This window comes from Caloenas nicobarica, chromosome Z, assembly GCF_036013445.1.
Source record: "Caloenas nicobarica isolate bCalNic1 chromosome Z, bCalNic1.hap1, whole genome shotgun sequence".
Classification (NCBI taxonomy): Eukaryota; Metazoa; Chordata; class Aves; order Columbiformes; family Columbidae; genus Caloenas; species Caloenas nicobarica.
This window is the reverse complement of record NC_088284.1, coordinates 23,435,549-23,458,814: the sequence shown is the minus strand read 5'-3', so window position 1 is coordinate 23,458,814 and position 23,266 is coordinate 23,435,549. Positions and strand designations below refer to the sequence as shown.

Sequence of the window (23,266 nt, the reverse complement as noted above, 5' to 3'; positions counted from 1 at the left end):
AGACTGGCATAAGCTTATCAGAAGATTGCAGGGTAACACGTGCAAACAAAACTTCTCTCAATTTCTCAGTAGTATTTCTCAATCTTTGCACTACAAAGAGTTACATGAAAAATCTGTGATTCTATGCGACAATAGCAGAACAGTTACAAGCGCAGAACAGATTCAACAAACACAATAGGAGTTATGTCTTTCAGTGACAGTTTTTCCCTTTCTTTTGCATTATTTTTACCTGCCCCTAAGATGGTGGAAATAACACAGTTTTAACACCTTCGCACTGTGGGAGGCAAGCAAAGTCTTGTCTTTGCCTAGCTGTAGCAATCGGATGTCACAGAACCTGACACCCGCTGCTAAGGGAGTACATTTCTTTGGCTTGAGCAAATTATCTAGGCTTTAAAATAGGTGTGTAAATTTTATGAAGCACTTTCCCATCTGCAACAGGCGATGCCCAGTAACCCGTGCAGCAATGGGTTAGCTGGATATCAGTCATCACAGGGCCTACGGGCCACCCAGGTTGGCATGAGAAACCCATACATTAGCTAATTGTGAATTTGCCAAGTAACAATAACGCCATGAGATATGGCTTGTCACACTGTGCATTTAACGAGCTGGGAAGAGATGTTACGGGAGGATCCAGGGCAGGTAGGGCAGGACAGCGCCTCGCCCATGCTGCAATCCTGCGGGCAGAGCCCCCAGCGCCTGCCCCTGGCCCGCCACGGGAAGGACCGTGGGCAGGTTTCACGGGTCCAGGACACGGGGCTGCGCTCCCTGAGCCGAGTTACCCGCACCACGGCCTCCTGCTGCCCCGCAGCCCCCTGCCCGCCGCGGCCTGATGTCGCCGCAACAGCCCCGGGGCCCCTCTCAGCCCGCCGCTGCCGCCTCCCAGCCCCTCGCCCGCGGCCCTCCGCGCCCGGTCTCAGCCCCGGGAGGCGCCGGGACCCCTGGGGCTGAGACCGGGTCCCGAGGCCGGGGCCGGCGCCGGGGCGACTGGGCAGGAGGCTGTGGCCGGGCCGGGCGGGCCTCGCCTCCCGTTGCCGGGCAACCGCCTCCTCGCCTCGCCGGGGACCGGCGGCCGTGCTACTCTCACCCGCCGTCGGCAGGGCGCTCCCATTGGCTCCCCCCGCGCTGCGCTCGGCTCCCATTGAGCGCCCGCCGCCGCTGCCGCGTCCTCATTGGCGCGCTGCCCTCTGGCCACGCTGCGTCACTTTCTCACACCATTCCCCCCGCCTTCTCCGCCAGCTGCGAGCCGGCCGGCGGGCGGGGCCTGGGCAGCGGCGGCTGTGATTGGCGGGAGGAGCTGCCGCTCAGGGCGCGGGCCGGCGCCGGGGCGGCGGGGCTGTTTAAAGGCGCCGCTCGCCGGCGCCCGGTGTTTTCCCCGGTTCGTGCGAGCGGGCGAGGGTGCGGAGCGGCGAGCGGCACCGGGAGCCATCATCTCCGACAGGTGAGGGCGGCTGGGCACCTGGGGGCCTTCGGGATGGACGGCGTGCGCCGGCGTCTCAGCGCCGGGCAGCGGCCCCTGCCTGTCCCCTCCGCCGCGACGGGAGGCGCGGAGCCGCCCGGGGGAAGCACGCGTGGGGCGGCGGGGCTGCCGAGCCGCCCGCGGGGTTTGGGGATGGGTCGGCATAGCTATGAGCACTGTTTTCAATGCACGCAAGCGCGACGGCACTAGTGCCTGCAGTGCGGCAGGAGGGGAGGAAAAAAAAAAAAGGAGGAAAAATAGAGAAAGGAAAGAAAAAAAAGAGAGAGAGAAAAGAGAATAAAAGAGGGAAAAAAGGAAGGAAGAAAAAGCAAAAGGGGCGTGTGTCTCTCCACGCTGGTGTCAGCCTGCACACGGCGCCGGGCGCTGCCGGGAGCACCACGGAGCATCGCCCGGGCGCGGCGTGCGGCGCTCCCTGCCCGGGGCAGCCGGCGGGGCGCGGGGCGCTGCCTCCCGTCCTGCCCGCAGGGGAAGCCCCCCGGCCGGGTGCGCTGTGCTGGGCGGCTGCAGCGGGGCTCCGCCGGGCTCTGCCCCCGCCTCGGGCTCCACAAAGAAGCCCGAAAGCGGCGACGCCTTCGGCGTGTCGCTTTGTCGCTTCACCGTGTCGCGACGGAGGCGCCCACCCAAGGCGGGCAGGGCGGGGCGGGCGCGGCCTCCTGCTCACGCCACCCGCCATCGCGCAGGGCGAAGGCAGCCGGGCGCCAACCCGGCCGTGCTGGCGGCTGCTGCACGGGGGTGGGCATCTCGGCACCCACCCGTGCTGCTGACCCAGTCCCGCTCTCGGATGTGCCCGGGGGTGCACCCGGAGGGAGGTGTGTCCCCCCCCACGCAGCGGGGGACGCCCTGCGAGTGGGCTCTCACGAGTTAATTCAAGGTGCCGTCTCCGCGGTTCGGTGTTTTTAGGCGTTTTGCCCGCATCCCACGCAGCCCCACCCCGTCGGGCCCGGAGGCGAGCGGGGCGCGGGGATGCCACGTCCACGCGCGGCGCGTGCCGTGGCGAGCCGCAGCGGCGCGGGTGGCGGCGGGGACCTCTGGTGGCGTGGCCGCTGTCCTGCATGCGCTGGGTACCTGTGAACCTTCCGGCTCTGCGGGGATGACTAGATGATGTCATGGCTGGAGCTGCCAGGTCACCGCTGTTTAACTTCTGACGAACAGCCTGCGGTGGCTCTGCCGTCATCAGCAAAGCCTCTTCGCGGGTGCCCCGGAGGTGAAGCCCCAAAAGGAGTTACCGAGTGCACTGCTTGTAGCCCACAGCCTGGGCTTATTTTCTAACTTTCGCTTAAGTGTTCTGTATGAATTAAAACTTAGGCAGAAAATGACAAAGTCAAATTATTGACGAAATACTCTCAAATTCTTAACAAAAGCAAAGAAAACCACCAGTTGTTATGGGAGAACGTATTTCTGGCAACCTTCGCAGAAAGAAGTGTCTGTTTCATTCTGCTCATCCATTCCTTATACAACCTTAGGGGGATGCAAAACAAAGCAGGTTTCTTGTTTATTTATATTAAAGCATTTGAGGTTCTCTGTCTTTTAAAATAAATCATACGTTTGAGTACTCTTTCATTTTCAGTAAAAACTCAATGATGGGAAGTTGTTTGCTGTTTGAGCAACAGGGCAAAAAGACTCTTTGTTTTACAGCAAGTAAACGCTTTTTTCCTGAAATGAATGACTGACCTAGCATGTCATATGTCCCATTTTCTTCACTAATCGGAGCAAACTTATAAAGCCATGTTTTTCATTGCAGTACAGCCAGATAGTCCTGACTGCTGCTATGTTAGGTGTATTTGGTGAGCTTGGTATTTGATGAGCCATGAGAATACAATAGAAAGAGCCTCCCTTTAGTTGTCTTCTGCAGGAAGTTTTCTGGTGAGAGAACTGAAGCCAGTATGAATTAAATGCCAGTTTTGATCTCAAAGTTCTGTAAGGAGCAAGCACAGAGCAGAGTATTTTCTTCAGCCCTATAATAATAATTCAATAATAATTCAAATTCTCTTGGCATACTGAGCTTCCTAATAATTCACTGCCTGGTTAAAAGCCACTGTTCTATGGCTATTACAGGTCAAGTCCATTACGTGCTGCATGCATTGCATTTTAGTATATAACTTAAATAAAAATCAAGCCTGCAAGAGTCTTTGAAGTCTCTTTCAGCTTTCTGGCTCTTGGAGCAGAATCAGCTCTGCTTTTGTTCAAGGCTCGCCCCGCGGGTGTCTGCCAGCAGCGGTCTGTATTTCCTTTTTGTCCCCTTTTGATGAAAGTGAGGTGTTTTCTGCCAGAAAGAGGGCTGAACCCCGAAGTCCTTTTCCCAGCCGGTGCCTCGGGATCTTGCTGTCGATGCGTGCCTGCATTCACAGAGGGAAGCAGAAAGCATCATCCTCCTCCCCTGCAGTCCCTGTGCAGATTTGGGGTGAAACAGCGAGTTTTGGCCGCCAGCGCTGCGTCGCGTCCCCAGGAGGCGGGATGTGACTGGCCGAGACGGGACGTGATCCTCGCGTCTCCTGGAGGAGTGCTCGGGACCACCGGCGCTCCGCTCCCTGCCTGCGGCTCTCGGGAAGCTGTGATGGGTTTGAGCGGAGCAGCTTGTCACCGCCGCCACGTGACAGCTGGGAAGCGCCGCCCCTCCGGGGGAGGAGCTCCCCGCGCCTGCGCAGTAGCCGCCTGCGTGCGCCGGTGCGCGCAGCGCGCATGCGCGGCCCGAGGCGCCGGCAGGCGGCCATGGGATTCCGCAACGTGTAAGGGCCGGGGGCGCGGGCGGGACGTGGGGGAGGCCGGGGGCGGTCGGGCTCCGCGCCGTGGTGAGCCCACGCTGCGGGTGGGGCGCGCCGTGGCTCTTCCACGCCACCCTCCGTGGCTTTTCGCCGTCTCCTTGGCCGGGCCCTGGGTAACCTTGAGGCGGCGTTAGGGCAGGGGGGCGCCCGCCTGCCGCAGCGCGGCCGGGGCGGCGGTCACCTGGGGTGAGGGCCTGTGTGACACGGAGCGGGCAGAGACCCCTGTCGGCGTGGAGGGCGTGAGCTGGGGTGGCGGCAGGAAGCATGAACAAGGCGAAACTGGTGGTTTTGGTTAAAATCGCGGCAGTGCCGCTGTACGGCTGTACTGCAGCGCTTCAGTCAGCAGCTGCGAATAGCGCTTTTCTCCCGTCTACGCGTTTTAAGGCTACAACAGAAAATGCTTAAATAGGTTATTTTAGGTACATCATAGGTATGGTGGGAAACTTCATTAGAGACAACCAAAATGAATGGCAAGCCATGTGGCCTTACATAGGGCTGTACCTGTAACAGAAAACACGTTTAATATTTTCCTAATGCTTACCTTAATACACATCCCTTGAAGTTGTCATTCCTGCAGAGAAAGGCTTTATACAGCTCTTGGTGGTTTTGTGGAAGAAGTTGGGTGAGGTCAGGGTGACGGTACTTGAGCTGTGCACAAAAGGGACAAATGCTCTGGAAGGATGTAAGCAAAAGTATGGGAAGATGGTGCCTGTCTGGGTACTACGAATAGGGTTAAAGTAACAGGGTGTACGATATCCCCAAGCATAGTGACAGTAAAGTTATGGACTTCAGATAAGAAAACTGGGTCTATCAGGGAGAATCGCTGTGGGTTCATCTCAGCCTGTGAAACATTCCTTCAGGCCTGCTGTTTGGAGTTCCAGTGTTCTGGAATGCCAAAACAGAGAATACTTAAAAGGAACAAAAAATAAAACCCAACCAAACATGCAAAAAAAGTTGTTCCCCCCGCACCCCCCCCCCCCAAAAAAAAACCCAAAACACCAAACCCAAAAAATCTGCTATCTTTGTTGTAAGTATAAACAAAGTGGAGCAACTTAGCTCGTTTAGTTTAAAAATAAAAATAATTTTGAAAAGTCCTGGCCTGCTTTGAGGCAGAGATTTCCTGGTGAGGACACCTGTTTAAAATGTATCCTTACCAGGAAGTTCCCAACTACCAACAATTTTTCTAAAAATTCAAATGTTTCTAGCTTGGTTGTTTAAAATTGAGACTTTGCATATAAGCAAAAGTAGAATAATGAACATTAAGACTAATATCTCAAACACGTAACACTTATTAAGCATGTGTTTTGCTTCAGTGAAGTAGCTTGGGCTTAAGCTATATCTGTTCATCTCCGGGGCTGAAATTTGTGTTTTCACTTAAAAGTACTTCTTATTAGAAGTTTTGTAACATTTTATATTGGTGTTTACATTATGCTGAGACCAGAGTCTCTCCAGAGGCTAAGGCTTTCCTTTTTCAAATGACCTCGTAGAACTCCTGCAATGTAACTTTTTCTCTAAACTTAGAGAAATTGAAAGTAGGTCTCTCAAAATGGATGTGAATAAATCGGCTGTTTTTGCGGTTTTCTTTTTTTCTTTAAGATCTACCACGATGCCTGGCTCTCTTCCAGTGAACACTGAATCCTGTTGGCCCAAAGATGTGGGAATTGTTGCACTGGAAATATATTTCCCATCTCAGTATGTTGACCAGACAGAGCTGGAGAAGTATGATGGCGTGGATGCTGGGAAATACACCATTGGGCTGGGCCAGTCAAAGATGGGGTTCTGCTCCGACCGGGAGGATATCAATTCTCTCTGCTTGACTGTGGTTCAGAAGCTCATGGAGAGGAACAGCCTTTCCTATGATTGTATCGGGAGATTAGAAGTTGGAACGGAGACAATAATTGATAAATCAAAATCCGTAAAGACTGTCCTGATGCAGCTTTTTGAAGAATCTGGTAATACGGATGTAGAAGGAATCGACACCACCAATGCGTGCTATGGAGGCACTGCTGCTCTTTTTAATGCTATTAATTGGATTGAGTCCAGTTCCTGGGATGGTGAGTTCAGGGCATTTTCTTGAAAAGTTACATCATACCCGGGTTTCGAGTAGTCTGCCTTATAATGACAGTGTTCATGTTTAACCATATGAAACCAAGAGGGTAAACTATTTTTCTCTTCTGAAGTCTTTTTGTTAAATGCTCTGGGTGTTTGCCACCAGTTCAATTACAGTGCAAAAAATAACGACATGGCTAAGAATCACTGGCCTTTTCTTGCAAATTTCAGTGGCTGCCAGACAATTGAAAGATGGAAGAGAAGTCAGGTTTGAAGAGCCCCTTAATCTTGAGGTCATTTCCTCTATAACCAAACTCTCAAAATTGCTGATGGATGGTAAAATGTACTAGATTCTTGGCTGTTTCTCATTGTTACTTCTGTGTGTTTCTGACAGGACGCTACGCACTCGTTGTTGCTGGAGACATAGCGGTATATGCCACTGGAAATGCCAGGCCAACAGGTGGAGCTGGTGCTGTTGCTATGCTGGTTGGTCCAAATGCTCCGTTAATTTTTGAGAGAGGTTAGTCCTGTGAGAAAACAAATACTGTTCAGCCAGATAAGTGGATCCATTCTAAAGCCTGTCCTCTGTTTTTTGTGCATTGCTGAAAGGCTGGATTAACTTCCACTAATGTCAGAAATTGAACTTTAACTCCTCTTGCTCTGGGCTAACATGGCCAAGTTCCATTGCAGGAGGCAGCAAAGAACAGCCATAGATACCCCTGTCTTTTCATTTCCCTGGGGATTCTCCAATAAAGAGTGGGCTAGAGCTGAATATCACAGTGCTCTATGTCCCAGGTGAAATGATGAAAATAACTTGTTACTTGTGTTTGTCATGCTCAGTCCCACCATACTTAATAAGCAATTGAGAACTGTGTGAAACATTACTTTAAAGGGCCTGAAGTGCTATGAAAACCTGTTTGACTGGGCCCAAATATTGCTTCTTTCCCCACACTTGCTAAGTGATGCATTCAGATTGACTCAAAGCAACTGAATAAAGTAATTTTCAATTTCTCTCCATCAGGGCTGCGTGGAACCCACATGCAGCATGCATATGACTTCTATAAACCAGATATGGTTTCTGAATATCCTGTAGTTGATGGCAAACTGTCTATACAGTGCTACCTCAGTGCATTAGATCGCTGCTATACTGTCTATCGCAACAAAATCCACGCTCAGTGGCAGAAGGGTATGTAGCCTCACCTGATGATATTGCGAGATCTGGCAAATGCCAGAATGTGTAACTACACAATGTACTTTCAAGTTTTAGCATCCAATCTAAAGACTAATATATGGGTCCCTTTCTTGATCTTTGTGTGTTCTGAGGTGATTGTTATGTTTGCTCTCTCCCATAAAAAGCATGTTATTCCTGTTCTGGTGTGGCTAAAGACCTGGTAGTCAGTAAGCAGTTGTCTCTACAGGCTTTTTTTGGTGTTACCTGCAATACCTTGCTTAAAAGTCTGTTATTCCCCTCTTCACCCAAGCTCTTAAGATATTAAGGTTAATATTTAAGTATTATGTAACAACACTGTTTTTGGTGGTTTTTTTTTTTGTACCCTATATGTTTAGTAATTGCCTCACTCATTAAGAAGCACAGATGTGAAGATTAGATAGTTAAACAAACCAGATTATTATGTCAAAATGCTGAGTAGAAGTACGGAGATTCTGTTATCCTTATAGTTTTTTATCATAGAAGAAGGGCAAAAATAGTTAGTGCAGAAGGTCACTAAGAAAGTAATTTGTAAATAGAAGTAGTAGCAGTGTTTTAAATGAACTTGACAGCAATAGTTTGTCTTGTATGCTGATGTGTTTTGATAACTGGTATTCTCCCACCCCGCTATTTTATTTTCACAGTTGAAGTGAGTACTAAACGTAAGTTGTAACACAATGTTTCTGCCACTTTCAGAGGGGACAGACAGACGTTTCACCTTGAATGACTTTGGATTCATGATCTTTCATTCTCCCTACTGTAAACTGGTGCAGAAATCTGTGGCTAGACTCTTGCTGAATGATTTTCTCAGTGACCAGAACTCAGAAACAGCAAATGGTGTTTACACTGGTCTGGAAGCTTTTAGGTGAGAATGGCTGCTGTCTTCCTTGTTCACTTAATTTTAATTTGTTACGCATCCAAGGTGTGTTTTTTACTTTCTTTTATTTTACTAACTGTTTCTGAACTTCTGTTTTTTCATAGGGATGTAAAACTTGAAGATACATATTTTGACAGAGACGTGGAAAAAGCTTTTATGAAAGCTAGCGCAGAGCTCTTCAATCAGAAAACCAAAGCTTCATTACTTGTATCCAATCAGAATGGAAACATGTATACCCCTTCAGTGTATGGTTGCCTTGCCTCTCTTCTAGCCCAGTAAGCATAAAACTGGAATAAAAGCAATAGCTTTTATATATAAGGTCATAAGTTTTTTATTTCAGAAAGCCATTTGTAAAAGCACCATATAGCAAACCTTTTCCTACTAGATTGCCTCAAGCAGAAAGGCTAAAGTTAAAAAGTTACTCTGCGCATATAATCAGTTAAAGTGGCAAGCAAATTCAAAATTTATGAGTCAGAAGCCGATCTGAAACAGCTGCTTACTGCCTTCCGAAGTAGGATCATATTTGTAAGGTGACATCTTTCTCCCAGCCTCAGCCTTCTTCTCCTGCCCCTTCCCCACCCCCACCCAAAAAACACCCACTGTTGTGGAAAAGAGAATCAGAGTGCTTTCTCTGTTTCACTATAATAAGCACAGCCAAATTAAATAGTATTTACTTAACTTTTTTTTTCCAATGGCAAACTTCTAAAAAATCAAGTTAAGTTTAAATTAAACCATTCCTCTTGTGTTCTTTTTTCTTTATGCTGACTTTGCCTTCTAAAATATGGTTGTTCATTTTAGGCTTTAGGTCTCTTAAGAGCTGAAAACTGACTGCCTTCTAGATAATCATATTGTGGGCATTTCTTTGCTCTGTTTTGCTGAGGCAGCTTTGGAACTCATAACAGCAGTATTTGAAATTGAGTTTTTAAAAGTCATTGTTTATGCACACAGCATGCTAAATGTGTATTGTAGTCAATATAATTTGCTGGTTGCTTTTTCTAAGCTAGCGGTAGTTTCTGTTTGTTTAAAATTGGCACATTGGCTTAATTCTCACTTTAAACAAATGTTGCTTGATCTGCAGGTACTCCCCAGAGCAACTTGCGGGACAAAGAATCAGTGTGTTCTCCTATGGCTCTGGTTTTGCTGCTACGCTGTATTCCATCAGAGTTACACAGGATGCCACTCCTGGTGAGTGAGAGGGAGAGATGTTAATTGACTCCCTTTTACAGCTCACCTTTAAATGCCTTGTTACACTAACCTCCAGCATAGCCTAACCTGCAGAACAGTGCCTAATGACAGTAGTGTTAAACTGAAGGTGTTTCAGTTCCAGAGAATGTTTAAGTGTCTCTGTGGGCAAATAAATAATATTCTTCAAATTCCGCTAATATTCTGATTGAATAATTGTGAATATTTTAAAATTGCTAAAACTTTAGCTTCTGTAATGCAAAATACTTCAAATGGGCTTGAAATGTTAACATAACAGTGTGCAGTTCTTGACACTAATGTTATCTTAACTGATGTTCTTTTATTGTAGGTTCTGCACTGGACAAAATAACTGCCAGCCTTTCTGATCTCAAAACAAGACTTGACTCAAGAAAGTGTATTGCACCTGATGTCTTTGCTGAAAACATGAAGATCAGACAGGAAACACATCATTTGGGTAAGGACTTCATAAATATGAATCATTCCTAGTCTTACAGCAAAATGCTCATCACTTAATTCACCTGACTTTAAATGATGAGGGTGTAGAATCAAGGAAATGTCCAACTCTTAGCACTTCTGAATAGCTCGTGTCCATTGGCCCAGAGTGGCTGAAGTGAAAATGCACACTTGTTTATTTTCTGTCATACTACTCCAAACCACAAAGTCCTGTGTTGTGTAAAGCTCTGACCAAGAACCAGCTAACGGTGTATTACTGACTTTTTTACAGCCAACTATATTCCACAGTGCTCGGTAGAAGATCTCTTTGAGGGAACCTGGTACCTGGTACGTGTGGATGAAAAGCACAGGAGAACTTATGCACGGCGCCCGCTCGTGGGGGATGGACCTCTGGAGGCAGGAGTTGAAGTTGTCCACCCAGGCATTGTTCATGAGGTGAACACTCAGCACTCTTTTAAATATTGATGTAAATGGTGAAGCGGTTTATGTGTTTGTCTTAGCATGTGCATGTATGTTAAAAGAGGAGGTGTTTTAACAAGTTATATTAAATACTTTGTTAACATATGTAACATATAAGCCAGAAGTAAAAAAATCAATGTGGGATTTTTAAAAGTACATTTCATCATAACAAGAATGAAACTGCGCAGGACTGAAACAAGAACAAACTGGCTCTTTTCATGCAATCAGTTTGCATGAAGCATGACCAATTTGACTGACTTAAGCTGTCCTGTGTAGCACGCATGTTGTTTGAGAGTTGGATTAGCCATGAAGTATGAATGTCTGTGAACTAGAAAACTGTATTTAATGGTTTTTTTCCCTTCTTCTTAGCACATCCCAAGCCCTGCTAAGAAAGTGCCAAGAATCCCTGCAACAACAGAATCTGAAGGCGTTACTATTGCCATTTCCAATGGGGAGCATTAAGATACCTCTGTGAGGTGGGGAATCAAGGCGTAAGGGTAGGGCGAGAGAGGAAAAAAAAAGGATTGCAGTAGTGCTGAAGTTTCAGTGTACAATAATACTTCATTGGAGCACGAAAAACCTGTTTAAGCTCCTTGAAAAGATTTGTCATAATACGGTATGCTAATATTTATACCATTTTCAGAACACTAAAGAAAATTAATATACTAGAGATGGAGGGACCTGCCAAGGTCTATGGGGATTCCTAAACATGTCTGAATTTTTTTAATTGCAGAGTAGTAGCTGTAGTCTATTACAAGGTCTTTGTACATAGAAACAAAATAGTCTTCTGCTTGCTATTTCCATGTGAAATTACTTGAAACCTACACTGTTAACTTCTACTTAAGTGTGTGGCAAAATAGTCCAAGCTTTTCATGTTAGGGTTCTCAGTGCCTTGACAGTAAGCAGTCAATCTTCTGAATACTGCAGTTCTCTTTCCCTTTATCACCTTCCCTTTCTTCTCCCAGCCTACCTCTCATCCCCCTGTTGCTTTGGGAAAGGTACAGAACTGAGTAACATTCATTGCTGGACTAGAATCTCACTCCCCTGTCAAAATGTCTGGATCAGAAATGGACAGACTGACAGGTGGTTTTCTTCCAAGAAACTCTGTGACCCACTGTGTTAGTTACTGCGTCATTCACCCTAACATCCATATGATGTGTTTTATACCTGCCATTAGAAATCACAGCAGCCTGGGAGAAGAGAGGAAAAAGAAAAGCGGTAGTAATTTTTTTTCTTCTAAAGAACAAAAAGGGTGAAATTTTTGGGTTCATTGATTTGGCACCTTTCAGGATTGTATAGTAGTAGTATTTAAGGCAGCAGAATTTTCAAATAAAACTTACAGATGTTATGGAGCTGTTTTAATTGGCAAACGAAGGGAGGAACTTTGTCTGGAGCTCTGGCCTCTCGTTATTCTTTATATAATATGTTTCTAAACGACTATTTCTAACTTTGAATTTGCCTTTGTGCTTTGAAGCCCTTTTCACTAGTATTGTAGGAGTGGGGTCTTTTTTTCCTTTTTTAAGCTTTTTCCCCAACATGCAAGCTAGAAGCTATCCATTTTGCAAGTAGTAGATACACAATGCTAATGAGGTGTCCATTCTGGTAGATTTTTAAAGCCCAGATTGGAAATGAACTATGACATAAGCCTTGTAAGCTTGTAATATATACTTAAACTGAGCTAATGTACAGAATGAAGTTTTGTTGAGATTTTTCTTTGCTAATTCTACAAAGCTACGTTATCTAATACAAAGTAGCAGAACCTGATTTGTCTGTTAAATTACAATTTTTTTGTGTGTAATGAAGTGTTTGTATTATCTGTCACTCACTAGGATTTGATAACTTGCTGTATTTGTACAGTCAACCCTTGGTAAAATAGTTGTTCATTATAAATTGATGAGTACTAATCTGTTTGTTCTGCTGAAAATGATGGAGGAATGATGCATGATGATAGTGTTTGCAAGTATTTTGGTTTAGGCTGCCCTTGTGAAACTTATCTTGGCACCAGAAAAACAAATTGCCTTGGAACAAAGTCCATTGCTGGCAGTGGACAAGCCAAGAAGTGAGCTACTGGCCCAAAGTTAACCACAGGGACCTCATGGTCTGTGAGGATGATCGTTTATTAAAATAAAGTTGGAGATACTTGAAACCTGTTGGAGTAGTGCTGACTTGTTGGGTTTTCAGGATGCCTTTTTTTTTTTTTTCTTTAACAGGAAAGAAAGAGGAAACTGGCCCTGCAAAAACCCAAAGTTGTGGGTTCACAAGCTGTGTGGACCTTCTGGGTCTTTCTTCTTAATATCATTCCATTACAAAAGTAGAAAGAAAGGGTTGCTTGGGCTGGTGCAAAACCATTATTTCAGGGCTGTGTTTCCAGATAACTGCTTTCATATGAGAACTGTTTATAGCATAGGAATTCATTCCCAGCTTATGAAATAAAATTGATCCTTATTCCTGTTCTATGAAAGATGGTATTGTTTTACCTCCCTCAGAAAAACTGTGAAGGAGGACTCATTTTTGCTTTGTACTTACCTGAGCCTCACAGAGTCCAGTTTCCTATGGGTGGCTTTTCAGAGGCATTCTGTGGCTCATTTACATAAATTACTCCTTTTTTAAAGTCAACCGATGACCTCATCAGTCACCATAATACATAAGGCATCCTGGCCTTAAATTTGAAAGCACCAGCTGTACCTCTCTAAACCTTGTGTTAGCTTACTTGCCTTAACTAAAATTATGAGACTCTACCTCTTAGTTTAGGCATGTCAGCCATGCCTGTTGAGAGAAGGACAGCTACTGCACTTTTCCACCATTTGCATTGGAGCTGATGGTGTTGAAGATTAACGTATAAAATAAGCAATTAAAGCTGAAAGTGTCTACATCTTGGTGATGCTTGGAACAATTGGAGTTGTCAGGTTATCCAACTTTTAACTTGCAGTGGTCAGAGTGCCAGCCTTTGTTGCCAAGGTAGGATGGCAGGAGTTAGTACAAGTCTGTAATACTCAATATATAAGGGGATTTTATTATTGGTTCATTCAGCTTACTGTTGCTAAAGCAAGAATTTACATGAGTTTTGGAGTACGCTTAAGTTTTTCTTTACGGGAGTGCAGCTGGAGTCCAAGCAGTTCTGGACTTTTGAACTGTGCAAGTAACGGAAGGTGCCAGAAGGTCAGTAAATGGTAACCCAACCAGTTATGCACTAGGAATTGCAACCACACATGCAGGGTTAAAGCAGCATATCTTAATTTGCCTTCCTGAATTGTGACAAATTAGGAGCTGTGGTCAACAGCATTGTTGTTTCTTTAAATAAAATTTTTAAAAAAAGTTCTATACATTTTGTCATGTTTAATTTGCTGAAGAAATTTTAAAGAAGAATTTGCAGTTGTTTAGATCATGGTCTGGTTTCTACTTAAATTTCGTTCTCTGCAAAAACTGTCCTGGATTGCAGTGGTAAAGTTGTGTCAAGCTGAGGTTCAGATTTCAGTAAGTTAGCTGTTACATGCCTGTATTGAGATGTCCCAAGTGTGTTAAATGCAAGAGTATTTATCTTTACTAAAAGATCACCTCTGCTAATCAACCCTTACCTGTTTCACCTCCTGGGGATTTTGACTTGGCTATATGAGGTGTCTGGAGCAAGGGACAAAGAAATGCATAAGAGCTGTGTATCCAAGCGCGTCACTGTGACTTGAAAAGTGCGAAGGAGATGCGGCATTTCTGGTTTATTTAAAAATTACAAAAAATGTAACACCAGAACTTGTGAAACATGAATAAAACCCTTTGTTAAATGCGCTAAGTATAAAGCCTGCAGTGCAATTTATAAAATGGAGCACAGCTTGGATGTGTGCTTCATCGCACTGTAAGAACTGATCCTTCTCCTCAAGTCTTGTTCTTTGGGGTCAGGGTGGGACATGATAGGAACACATTCAAGTGCCCTTTTCTTCTGTACCTTGTGCAAAACAATTCTGTAGACTCCTGTTATTGAGCTGTGTGCATCTCTTCCCCGGTTATTTTGAATGTGCTCTTCTGTGATTCCCAGATCTTCCAGTATGTTTTTCACTTCGATTTCTTCCTCTTTGAGTGTACCGATGTCTGATAAGTACTTTGGATCCAGTTTAAATGGCTGCAAAGGTTTGGGGTACTGTATTCCTTGCATCCATTCGCTGTTCATAATAAGTTTGACAGAGTACCGTTCAGTTGGTACTGGCTGAAGGACTCCTTTTATCAGTTTCTGGCAAGTTTCTGAGAGGCAGGGAGGCAAACTGTATGTCCCCTCAAGAATGCACTTTTTCAGTTTGGCCACGGTATCTGCCCGAAATGGCATGACACCCGTTGTCATGAAGTATAACAGGATCCCCAGTGCCCAGATATCTACATAAATGCCAATGTAGTTTTCATCTCGGAAGAGTTCAGGAGCAGCGTAAGGAGGAGAGCCACAGAAAGTATTTAAAGTTTCATCTCTTTTACTTATTGTGCTGAATCCAAAGTCTCCCACCTTAACACAGGTGTTACTGGTGTAGAAGACATTTTCTGCTTTCAGGTCCCGGTGAATGATGTTATTCTCATGCTGTAAAACAATAGAAAAACTTGGTGTTAGGTTGTTCACAGGAAGGTTCTCAAGTCACGAGCTGTTATGATTGGTTAATGGCCACATAGAAGAAAGGGAGTTCTCTTGGACAAAGTCAGAAATAAGCACTACAATGAAACTGAAAAGTTAAAGTATTTAAACAAATTTAACCTCATTCTCTACTGATACAGAAACAATAGGGTAGGTGGAGAAGATGGGAAGAAGGATGCTGAGGTTTTTTAAGAACAGCAGCAATTTCTTGCTAACTATTAATAATATAAACCATTTTCATGAAGCAGATTTGTGATAGCACCATAGCTAATCCTACAAGACTAGATAGATATCTTCATGTGCAAAATCTGTATTTTTTTCAGAGTTCAGAACACTGGTTTTGGCAATTACTACATTTCTGTAATGGTGTAAGTAACAAAAAATAATTTCTTTTTAACTCATTCCATTTTTGTATATATTATTGGCTTGTGGATTTATGATATGAAAGCGTTTAGTTCACCAAGTCAACATCATCACAGATAAATTAAGTTGCTACAGTTCTGTTGTGTGATCTAATGTCCTATGAGGAATGGGTGGTTGCAGGAGAAAAGACCACAGACTTGTGCCTTGCAAGACACAAAGTTCAGTGGTGTCTTCTAGTTTTAGAAATCTAAAATACATATGCTGTAACTTGTACTTTTTTCCCTCAGAAATGGCAGTAGCGGCCAAGGACTCAAACTGAGTTTGCTCTGCTTAGTGGTGATATACCTGTCTTGGTTAGGTAAGGTTTTGGCTTTGTCTTGAACTAGCTATGAGGAATGTCACTCTCTGCCCTGCCCTTAGAAGTAGCAAGGTGCATGTATCTGGAGACAATCAGGAAACCCTTCAGCATCCGAAAATTTTTTTTTTAAACTGTCATCGATAACAGGCAGGGATCTCCTGTCCTTGTGTGGACTGGCAGCAGTGAGATGTGATTTAAGTAGCCTGGGCTTGATAGCTCAGCAAAAGTAAAATCTTTTGCAGAAAGCTGTGTGTACAAGTGAAGGAGGCTGGCCAGCTTGGTAGTCTGGGTTTAATGCTAGGAAACAGATGCAATCTTGAGATGTAAAGTTCCAGTAGCTGCTGAGTACCTGTCCTATGGAAAAGGTGTTGAAGCCAATCCATCACTTACCTTTATACGATAGGATCCTTTTGTCAAAATGTATTAAAAATGCATACTGTTCATATATGCCACGAGCAGTCTGTAATGCAATTTCTAGATGCCTGACCTAGGAACATCCTTGCTTTTGACTTTGCCTGAGGTTGTTACATGTCAGGAACATGCAAGCCACCGGAGGGCACCCAGAGCCAACTTCAACACACACTACTGCTCATACTTGCAGAACAGCCTTCCCGTGTTTTTATGCTGTTTGAAGTAGCTGTAGTTACTGTGCAGGTTCAGAGGAGATGGTACTGACATAATTAATTATTCCTTTTCTGCCTTTTATAAGATGGTTCAGGCTCTACACAAATTGCATCATCCTATGCAGTAATGAAGCATAGGCAAGGGGAAGTGACTTGATGGGTGTTAACTTCACAGGTTTGTGCCAAAACAAGGACTAGGAATTAAGTGCCAGTCTCCCACATGCATTAATAAGCAAGCTGGATGCTTGCAACACCTAACAAGCTTCTTCTCTGGAACACTTCCTTCTAGCAGAAGAGCAATTGATCTTATGTTTTGAAATAGCTGAAGGAAAGAAATGAAGCCTATAGCAACGTAAAGCAGACAGAATGCTGTTGCTAAAGGGATGTTTCTACCTACCAGGTGTTCCCAGTTCAGTCTTCTCCCAAAAGCTGTCAACAGAGGGGCAGTAACTCAAGGTTTATGTGAAAGCTCTCTCAGATACCTTTTAGACAGCTCCTCTCTAGCTGTTTTGCTCTTCAGAAATGTGGGCCTGAAATCTTAGTAACAGTAAACATGCTAATTGAAACCCAAAAGATAGAGGTGCAACATGTGCTAGAATAGTGAGGGACAACATGCTTGTGGAAGAAGAGCAACTTACCATGTGCTTCACAGCAGACACAATCTGGGAGAAGATTATTTTACACTCTGTTTCTAGCAGCTTCCCTTCTGTACTGATTTTAGTGAAGAGCTCCCCACCTCCTGCATACTCCATCACCAGGTGCAGTTTTGAGAGTGTCTCCACCACTTCGTATAGTCTGATGATATTTGGGTGGTGCAGTTTTTCCATGCTGGATATCTCACGAGACAGCAAACGTTGAGTCTTCCGGTCTAGCTTTGTCTTGTCCAAAATCTTAATTGCAACTTTCTCTGAAAAGGAAAATGCTTTTCCATGTTGTTAATGCAATAGGTACAAATTCTGATACTGTTTACTTACAGCAATGCTTGGTTACAGAAGTGCAATAAAATTTCACCTCTTATCAGTATATGCTGGACCAAAGAGGCCTGCTGAGCCCTGCGATCTTTTGCGCTCACACCCATGCCCCCTTCTGTCTACGGCAGCCTGCGCATTGCTGAGGTAGCTACAGGCTGATGGAGTATTGCAAGCGTTAATCAAATCATCACTGTTTTAGTGTGCTCTGCTGCTGTCAGGCTAATCTGTGTCTGATGGCCACAGTCACAGCATCTGCATTGGTGTCTAATGCTGGTAAAGAAAGTCTGCGTGTTCTCTTTCATTGTTGGCTCAGTGCTCTTCACACGAGCTGAGTCTGATCCTGGTTCTTGCAGGCTCATAGAATCACAGAATGTCCTGAGTTGGAAGGGACCCACAAGGATCATCGAGTCCAACTCCTGTCCCTGCACACGACAACCCCACAGTTCACACCGTGTGTCTGAGGGTGTTGTCCAGTCCCTTCTTGAACACTGTCAGGCTTGGGGCCGTGACACCTCCCTGGGGAGCCTGTTCCAGTGTCCGGCACCTTCTGGAACAGGATCCCCAGGGAGGTGTCAGGTGCTTTGTTTCAGAGCAGACAGACAAACTTGGGAGTAATTTAGGGGCTCTGGCTACAACACTGCAAGTTCAGAATGGAGAGGAGTTTTTAAGTTGGTGCAACTTGGAGAACTCTTCCCTAACTTCTTATCCTATACCTCACAAATTCTGTTACCACAATCGGTGCTGTTGAGGTTTGTCTTTCTCAGGATAGCTGTACCAGTTTTTCCAATATGTTAATGTATGAGTAGTTCTTAGTACTGTAGAGAATACAGGAAAGCGATATGTTTATGTCTGTATGCTACAGTGGGCCAGGAATCCACATCAAACACAAGTTTTATTCTGAGGAAGGGAAAAAAAAACCCCACAACAGTGAAATAGACTAAGTTCCAGGGATCCTGTGAGACAGCATATCTAGCTGTCTTATGCTGTCCTGGTAATGCAAGCTGCTGCTAAATTCTACATGTTTCTGTAGCATATCTACAGCAAAGCCAAGGGCCACAAAACATAGCTATACATCTGCAGGTGCACCACATCACCAGGGCAGCTCAAAGCAATATGAACAGGTCAGTCACAACTGACCTTATGTTTCTGTCTGAATGGGTAGGTTATGGCTTTTGTCTTCACTCTCTTGAATACAACTGTTTATTCCTGGGAAAACTTTCTTTTTTTTTTCCACAAGAATAGCTTAGTCAAATGTTCACAGATTTCTTAACAATTAATCAGTTTTATTGAATCTTTCAGAAAAAAAACTTCACCTCGGTTTCTAGTACATGGAGTAAATTTTAAAAAGTCAGTATTGCTTACTTTTTGCTTTAGAGAGAAGAGTGAGAGGCTATTAGATTTGCACATGTATGTCTGCATAAAAGCATTCAATGTGTTTTTACTTAATATTGTAAAGTTATTTAACTCAAGTTTAGTATTTCAACATATCTAAAGGAAGTGTTAAGGATACATAAGCATGTGTATCTGCACAGATCAAGAAAACTCCATGTTTGGTATGTTTACCTTAGTAACATACATCCATAAATTGATGTCCCTACTGAAGTGGGTGCCCACTCCTGCGTGGTGCTGCGGTGAATCGGGAGGAAATACAGACACTGAATGGTAACAGCACCCGACACTGATCCTTGCAGAGCTCTAACTGTGGACCTAGCCACATTTTAGTGAAAGACTAAAATCCTTGGCACGCTGGTAGTGTATTGATCACCTAAACCAAGAGGGAAGAGCATCAGCTCACAGCAGGTAGTATTTGGACAACTAAATGCCCAGATACTACAGGGATAACAATTCTTACAACCTTAACTTTGTAACTGCATCATTACATCTTGGTTTATAAAAGCTGGGGGTATTTGAGCTTTAAAAAAAATTGTCTTCAGGGTTAAATTCCTTCTCTTTTCTTTTGCTGGAATTTGCTGTTCCTCCTGGTCAGTTTTCCTGCAAAGTTTTAAAAGGAATGGGGGAAAAAAAGTTTAGAACTGAACAGCTTGATACTGCTCACTATTCACACACCACCATAAATCAGGACCAAGCTCCTTTATATCTACATCACTGCAGTTGCATATACATGACATGCAAAGAAAACCAGCCCACCAAAACTGTAAAAAACCTGACACCCTCCTTTTCTTTTTTTTAAACTCACTCCCTTTGCTTCCAAAAAAACCCACCTGGTTTACAAATCCTGTATTACCCTGGCATGGTGGCAGTGCTGAACAGAAGAGCATTTTTAGCAGGCAGCTTATTTGCCAAGATACTAAAACCGAGCAGCAAGAGATTCTTCTGACTATATGCAGTGTATGCTGAGGTCTGAAAAGAGCTAACTGAAATCTTAATAAGAGAAATTAGGAAAAGGTTGAGAAATAATTTCAGGAAGGAGCGGTATATGCTATGATAGCAAAAGGAAACAAAACACAAACAAGTTAAAATTGCTTAAAAAAACCCAAAACAAAACAACAAAAAAACCACAACAAAGACAAACTAGGTTCCTGGGCATTCCTACCTTTGCAATTGATGTTTCACACTCGACTGGCTTTTTGCTAGCTGTAAATTGTGGATGCTTTTAATTGCACCTGAGCTGTGCTCTCACACTACATTTGTCAGCTGGAATGTATGTAAGATAAAGGTTATACAGAGCTTAGGATCCTAACAGTCCTTAGCAAGCAACTCTGCCACTCTCTGGAGAACATATCTGCCAAAATTCAGGCTAACAAAATGGGCAACAGTCCCAAATAACGCAATGCACATCATAGCATCAAAGAACTTCCTGCATCCTCTAAGCAACCAAGACAGCCCTTGTGAGATAAACAAGGGTCTTCAGCCAGCGTGATCCTGCAGTTTTTCCCTCTCTCCCTCTAGGAAACTTCTCATGTATCCTGTTGTGATAGATCACAAGAGCTACAGAACTGCACATGCATGTAATTGTTATGAAAGCTCACCTCAGTGAAGGACATAATTGTTTCTTTTTTTTTTAATATAGGGTGACATGTCATGAGGAAGGCCATAATTGGAACTTAACACTATGACAATAACTGAAGAGCTGAACAGCGCCCTGACACACACACCTCCCCCGACCACAGGGACCAAACAGCATTAATAATGAAGCCTTTGTATTTATATAATCAGAAAAGGAAGAAAAAAAAAAAAAAGATAGACTTGTACTCGTTAGCACTGTGCAGGAACATCACTTTATTACCAAAACACCAATGTGCATCTACTGGAAAACTCAGAAACCTCTCTGTGGGTGGGGGTGGGGTGTGTGTGTGCATGTTCCTATTCTATCCGCATACTGTATTTTATGAGGACAGATAAGCTCACAGGCACAGATGGCTCAAAAGATGTTTGTCCTTCATCCTTCCTCATGACAGATGCAAACTTAGTATTGAGAAATGAACTCCTTGCCTGGTGAACATTTTGACCAAAAAAGATACTAATACAGAATTTTTTTTTTTTTTAAAGAAAAATAATTTGAGAGATTTCTGGTGAAAAATAATCTTCTCCAGAAAAAAAAAAAAAAAGTTTTTGGTATTTAGTTTGTCTAAGCTTACTGTATTCACTGAAGTTCAAACTTTTCAATCAGCTCTATTCAAATGCTAAAGCAACCTGTCTCCTAAATAAGTTCAACAGATAAAGGTTTATCCAGATCAAATTTATAACTTCCTTTCTTTAGCATTCTTCCTGTTCCTAGTACAGGAGTGGCATTGCCTCCAACAGTAAGGACAAGACAGCTTTCTCTGGAAGAAAAAAACAAAAAAATCACAAAAAAGCAGAGGAAATAACTTGCTGTGGGCCAAGTAAAACAGATGCTTTTCTGAAACAAGCAAAATCAAAACATCCACAAGCAGTTAAAGCAACCCTTAGGCACAGGCAGGCTTAAATTTGGAAAAAATAAATATCATCAGTTCTCCACTTTGATTTCCAGTGCAACAACTGGTGCACATGAGGGACACATGAGCTTTCACACCTCTGCAGTCTGGGCTGAAAGAGGCGGTAATAAAAATAACAACAGACAGCATGTCATGAAGGCTTTTGGGCATATCTCCTTCTCTCACCTGCAGTATGATGGAGGGAAGGAGAGTCAATCAAATTAGAAAGGAAAGAGTACAAGAAAAGAACAATATAGCAGTGCACAAAGGTGTGGGGAAAACCAGTAACCCCTGAGGGAAAATGAGAACAGTTTCTATTACTGTCAGACAAGCAGAGGCAGAAAGAGGACTGATGAAGACAAGTTCTTAGTTATACCTATAATGGAAGTGTTTGCTGCAGTTACTGAGCCTTTATAGTTCTTCCTAGAAGAAGAACATCCTAGCATTTAGGATGCTTTTCTGTGGTAAAAAAAAAAAGAAATAATAATTGACAATTCAACACAAACCCTGAGGTCCATGAGCTGGCCAGGGAAGGGGCAGACGGACAGGATGAGGTGTAGGAGGGCAGGCACAACACCATGCTTCCCAGTGTGGAGTGTTCACGCCATGGGATGAGATGTTTTAACTCCATAAAGTGCAGAGATTAACTTTTCTTGTAATAGCTGACATCTAGGAATTTTTTTTTTTTCCCTAAAGCCTGATCCAAACCTGAGTATTTATCTGTAACTCTGCCTCTAGATTCACTCAACATCAACCATAAAAAGACACATACAAACTATATGTGTATTTAAGGTTCAGACAGCATCTTTCTTCCCAAAGAGGTCCATTTGTACACATACAGAACTAGGGCACTCACTACTCAAGTGACCCACACAACGGTGCCTACCTTTTGTTAGGGAATGAATTCCAAGCTTCACTTGTGAGAAATTCCCACTTCCTATTTCTCCTCTGACTCGGTAGAAGCCAATTCTCTTTCCCAGGGTTAATTCTTTCACCACTTTTTCATTCTGGGACATATCCTGCATTAGTTTCTCAAATGGGGTCAGCCTGTGCTGTCTGCCGTCCTCCTCTCCTCCATAGCACTCCGGGTGCCCGTCGTCTTCTCCGCTGTCCTCACGATGCCACCTGGAATAGCGGTGTTTCCCAAGACTTCCTCCATTCACATATCCTGTTGTCATAGTCCATAAGGTAATCACATCCCCATTTAACAAGATGGCCTGATAAGGAGTTCAGATGAAATAATTCTGTATGAATATACAATCGTCCACATAATGGACACTGTGACAAACGCAGCAAAGAAAGCGACTTACTGAACGTCCGGTAATTAGTTCGGAAATTGCTTCAAAACCAGATCTGGCATATCTATATATTGCAGTTCTGTTCAAAATCAGACATAAAACTGGAAGCTGTTTACATCCATCTCTCACTAACAGATTTAGTATGTTTGGATCTTCATCTACAAGGTAAAAGACGCTTTGCAATTAAAACTGTAAACTTTGTGCAAGGAAGTGGTGAGTTGCTTGCTGTCTATGAAGGACATTTGACACATGCAAATCATTTGACACGAATTTTCAGGCTTTAGCTTGCTGCTTTGAAAACTAACTTGATAGAGAAAGGTCAAACAAATAGCTGGTTAATTACTCTGAATAAATGCAGAACCTTCCAGTTCATTTTGAATAGCTGACCTTTAGAGCATCGTTCCCTTTGATTCTGGTACCAGTCCAAGAGCTGAACGTAGGGTTTGCCTTTCATTCATTCTTCAGCCTGTGAGCTTGTCACGGTGCCTTGGAAATGTCACTGTGCCTTGACGCCTTGCTGTAAAAAGTTTGTTGCTCCTGTTTCCTCCTCATCGCAGGTTTAACAAAGCAACTGATCCTGGAAGATGACAGGAAAAGCACAAACTGCGCACCAGGCAAAAGAAAGGCTGCCCCTCAGTATCCC

At 44.0% G+C, this 23,266-nt stretch overlaps 2 protein-coding genes across 2 annotated transcripts; one reads left to right on the top strand and one right to left on the bottom strand.

Annotated features, from left to right (window-relative positions):
• The first annotated feature begins 4,145 nt into the window (after window positions 1–4,145).
• HMGCS1 (3-hydroxy-3-methylglutaryl-CoA synthase 1) lies at window positions 4,146–14,259 on the top strand. Its single transcript, XM_065656867.1, has 10 exons — window positions 4,146–4,203; window positions 5,836–6,293; window positions 6,683–6,808; window positions 7,310–7,474; window positions 8,192–8,360; window positions 8,477–8,647; window positions 9,451–9,557; window positions 9,904–10,029; window positions 10,300–10,463; window positions 10,857–14,259. The coding sequence occupies exons 1-10, from the start codon at window positions 4,157–4,159 to the stop codon at window positions 10,947–10,949; spliced, it is 1,626 nt and encodes a 541-aa protein (XP_065512939.1). The 5' UTR covers window positions 4,146–4,156; the 3' UTR covers window positions 10,950–14,259.
• On the bottom strand, window positions 14,231–22,746 carry NIM1K (NIM1 serine/threonine protein kinase). The gene is made up of 3 exons (XM_065656869.1): window positions 22,212–22,746; window positions 17,076–17,344; window positions 14,231–15,042 (listed from the first exon to the last, which is right to left on the bottom strand). The coding sequence occupies exons 1-3, from the start codon at window positions 22,501–22,503 to the stop codon at window positions 14,293–14,295; spliced, it is 1,311 nt and encodes a 436-aa protein (XP_065512941.1). The 5' UTR covers window positions 22,504–22,746; the 3' UTR covers window positions 14,231–14,292.
• Window positions 22,747–23,266: the final 520 nt, after the last annotated feature.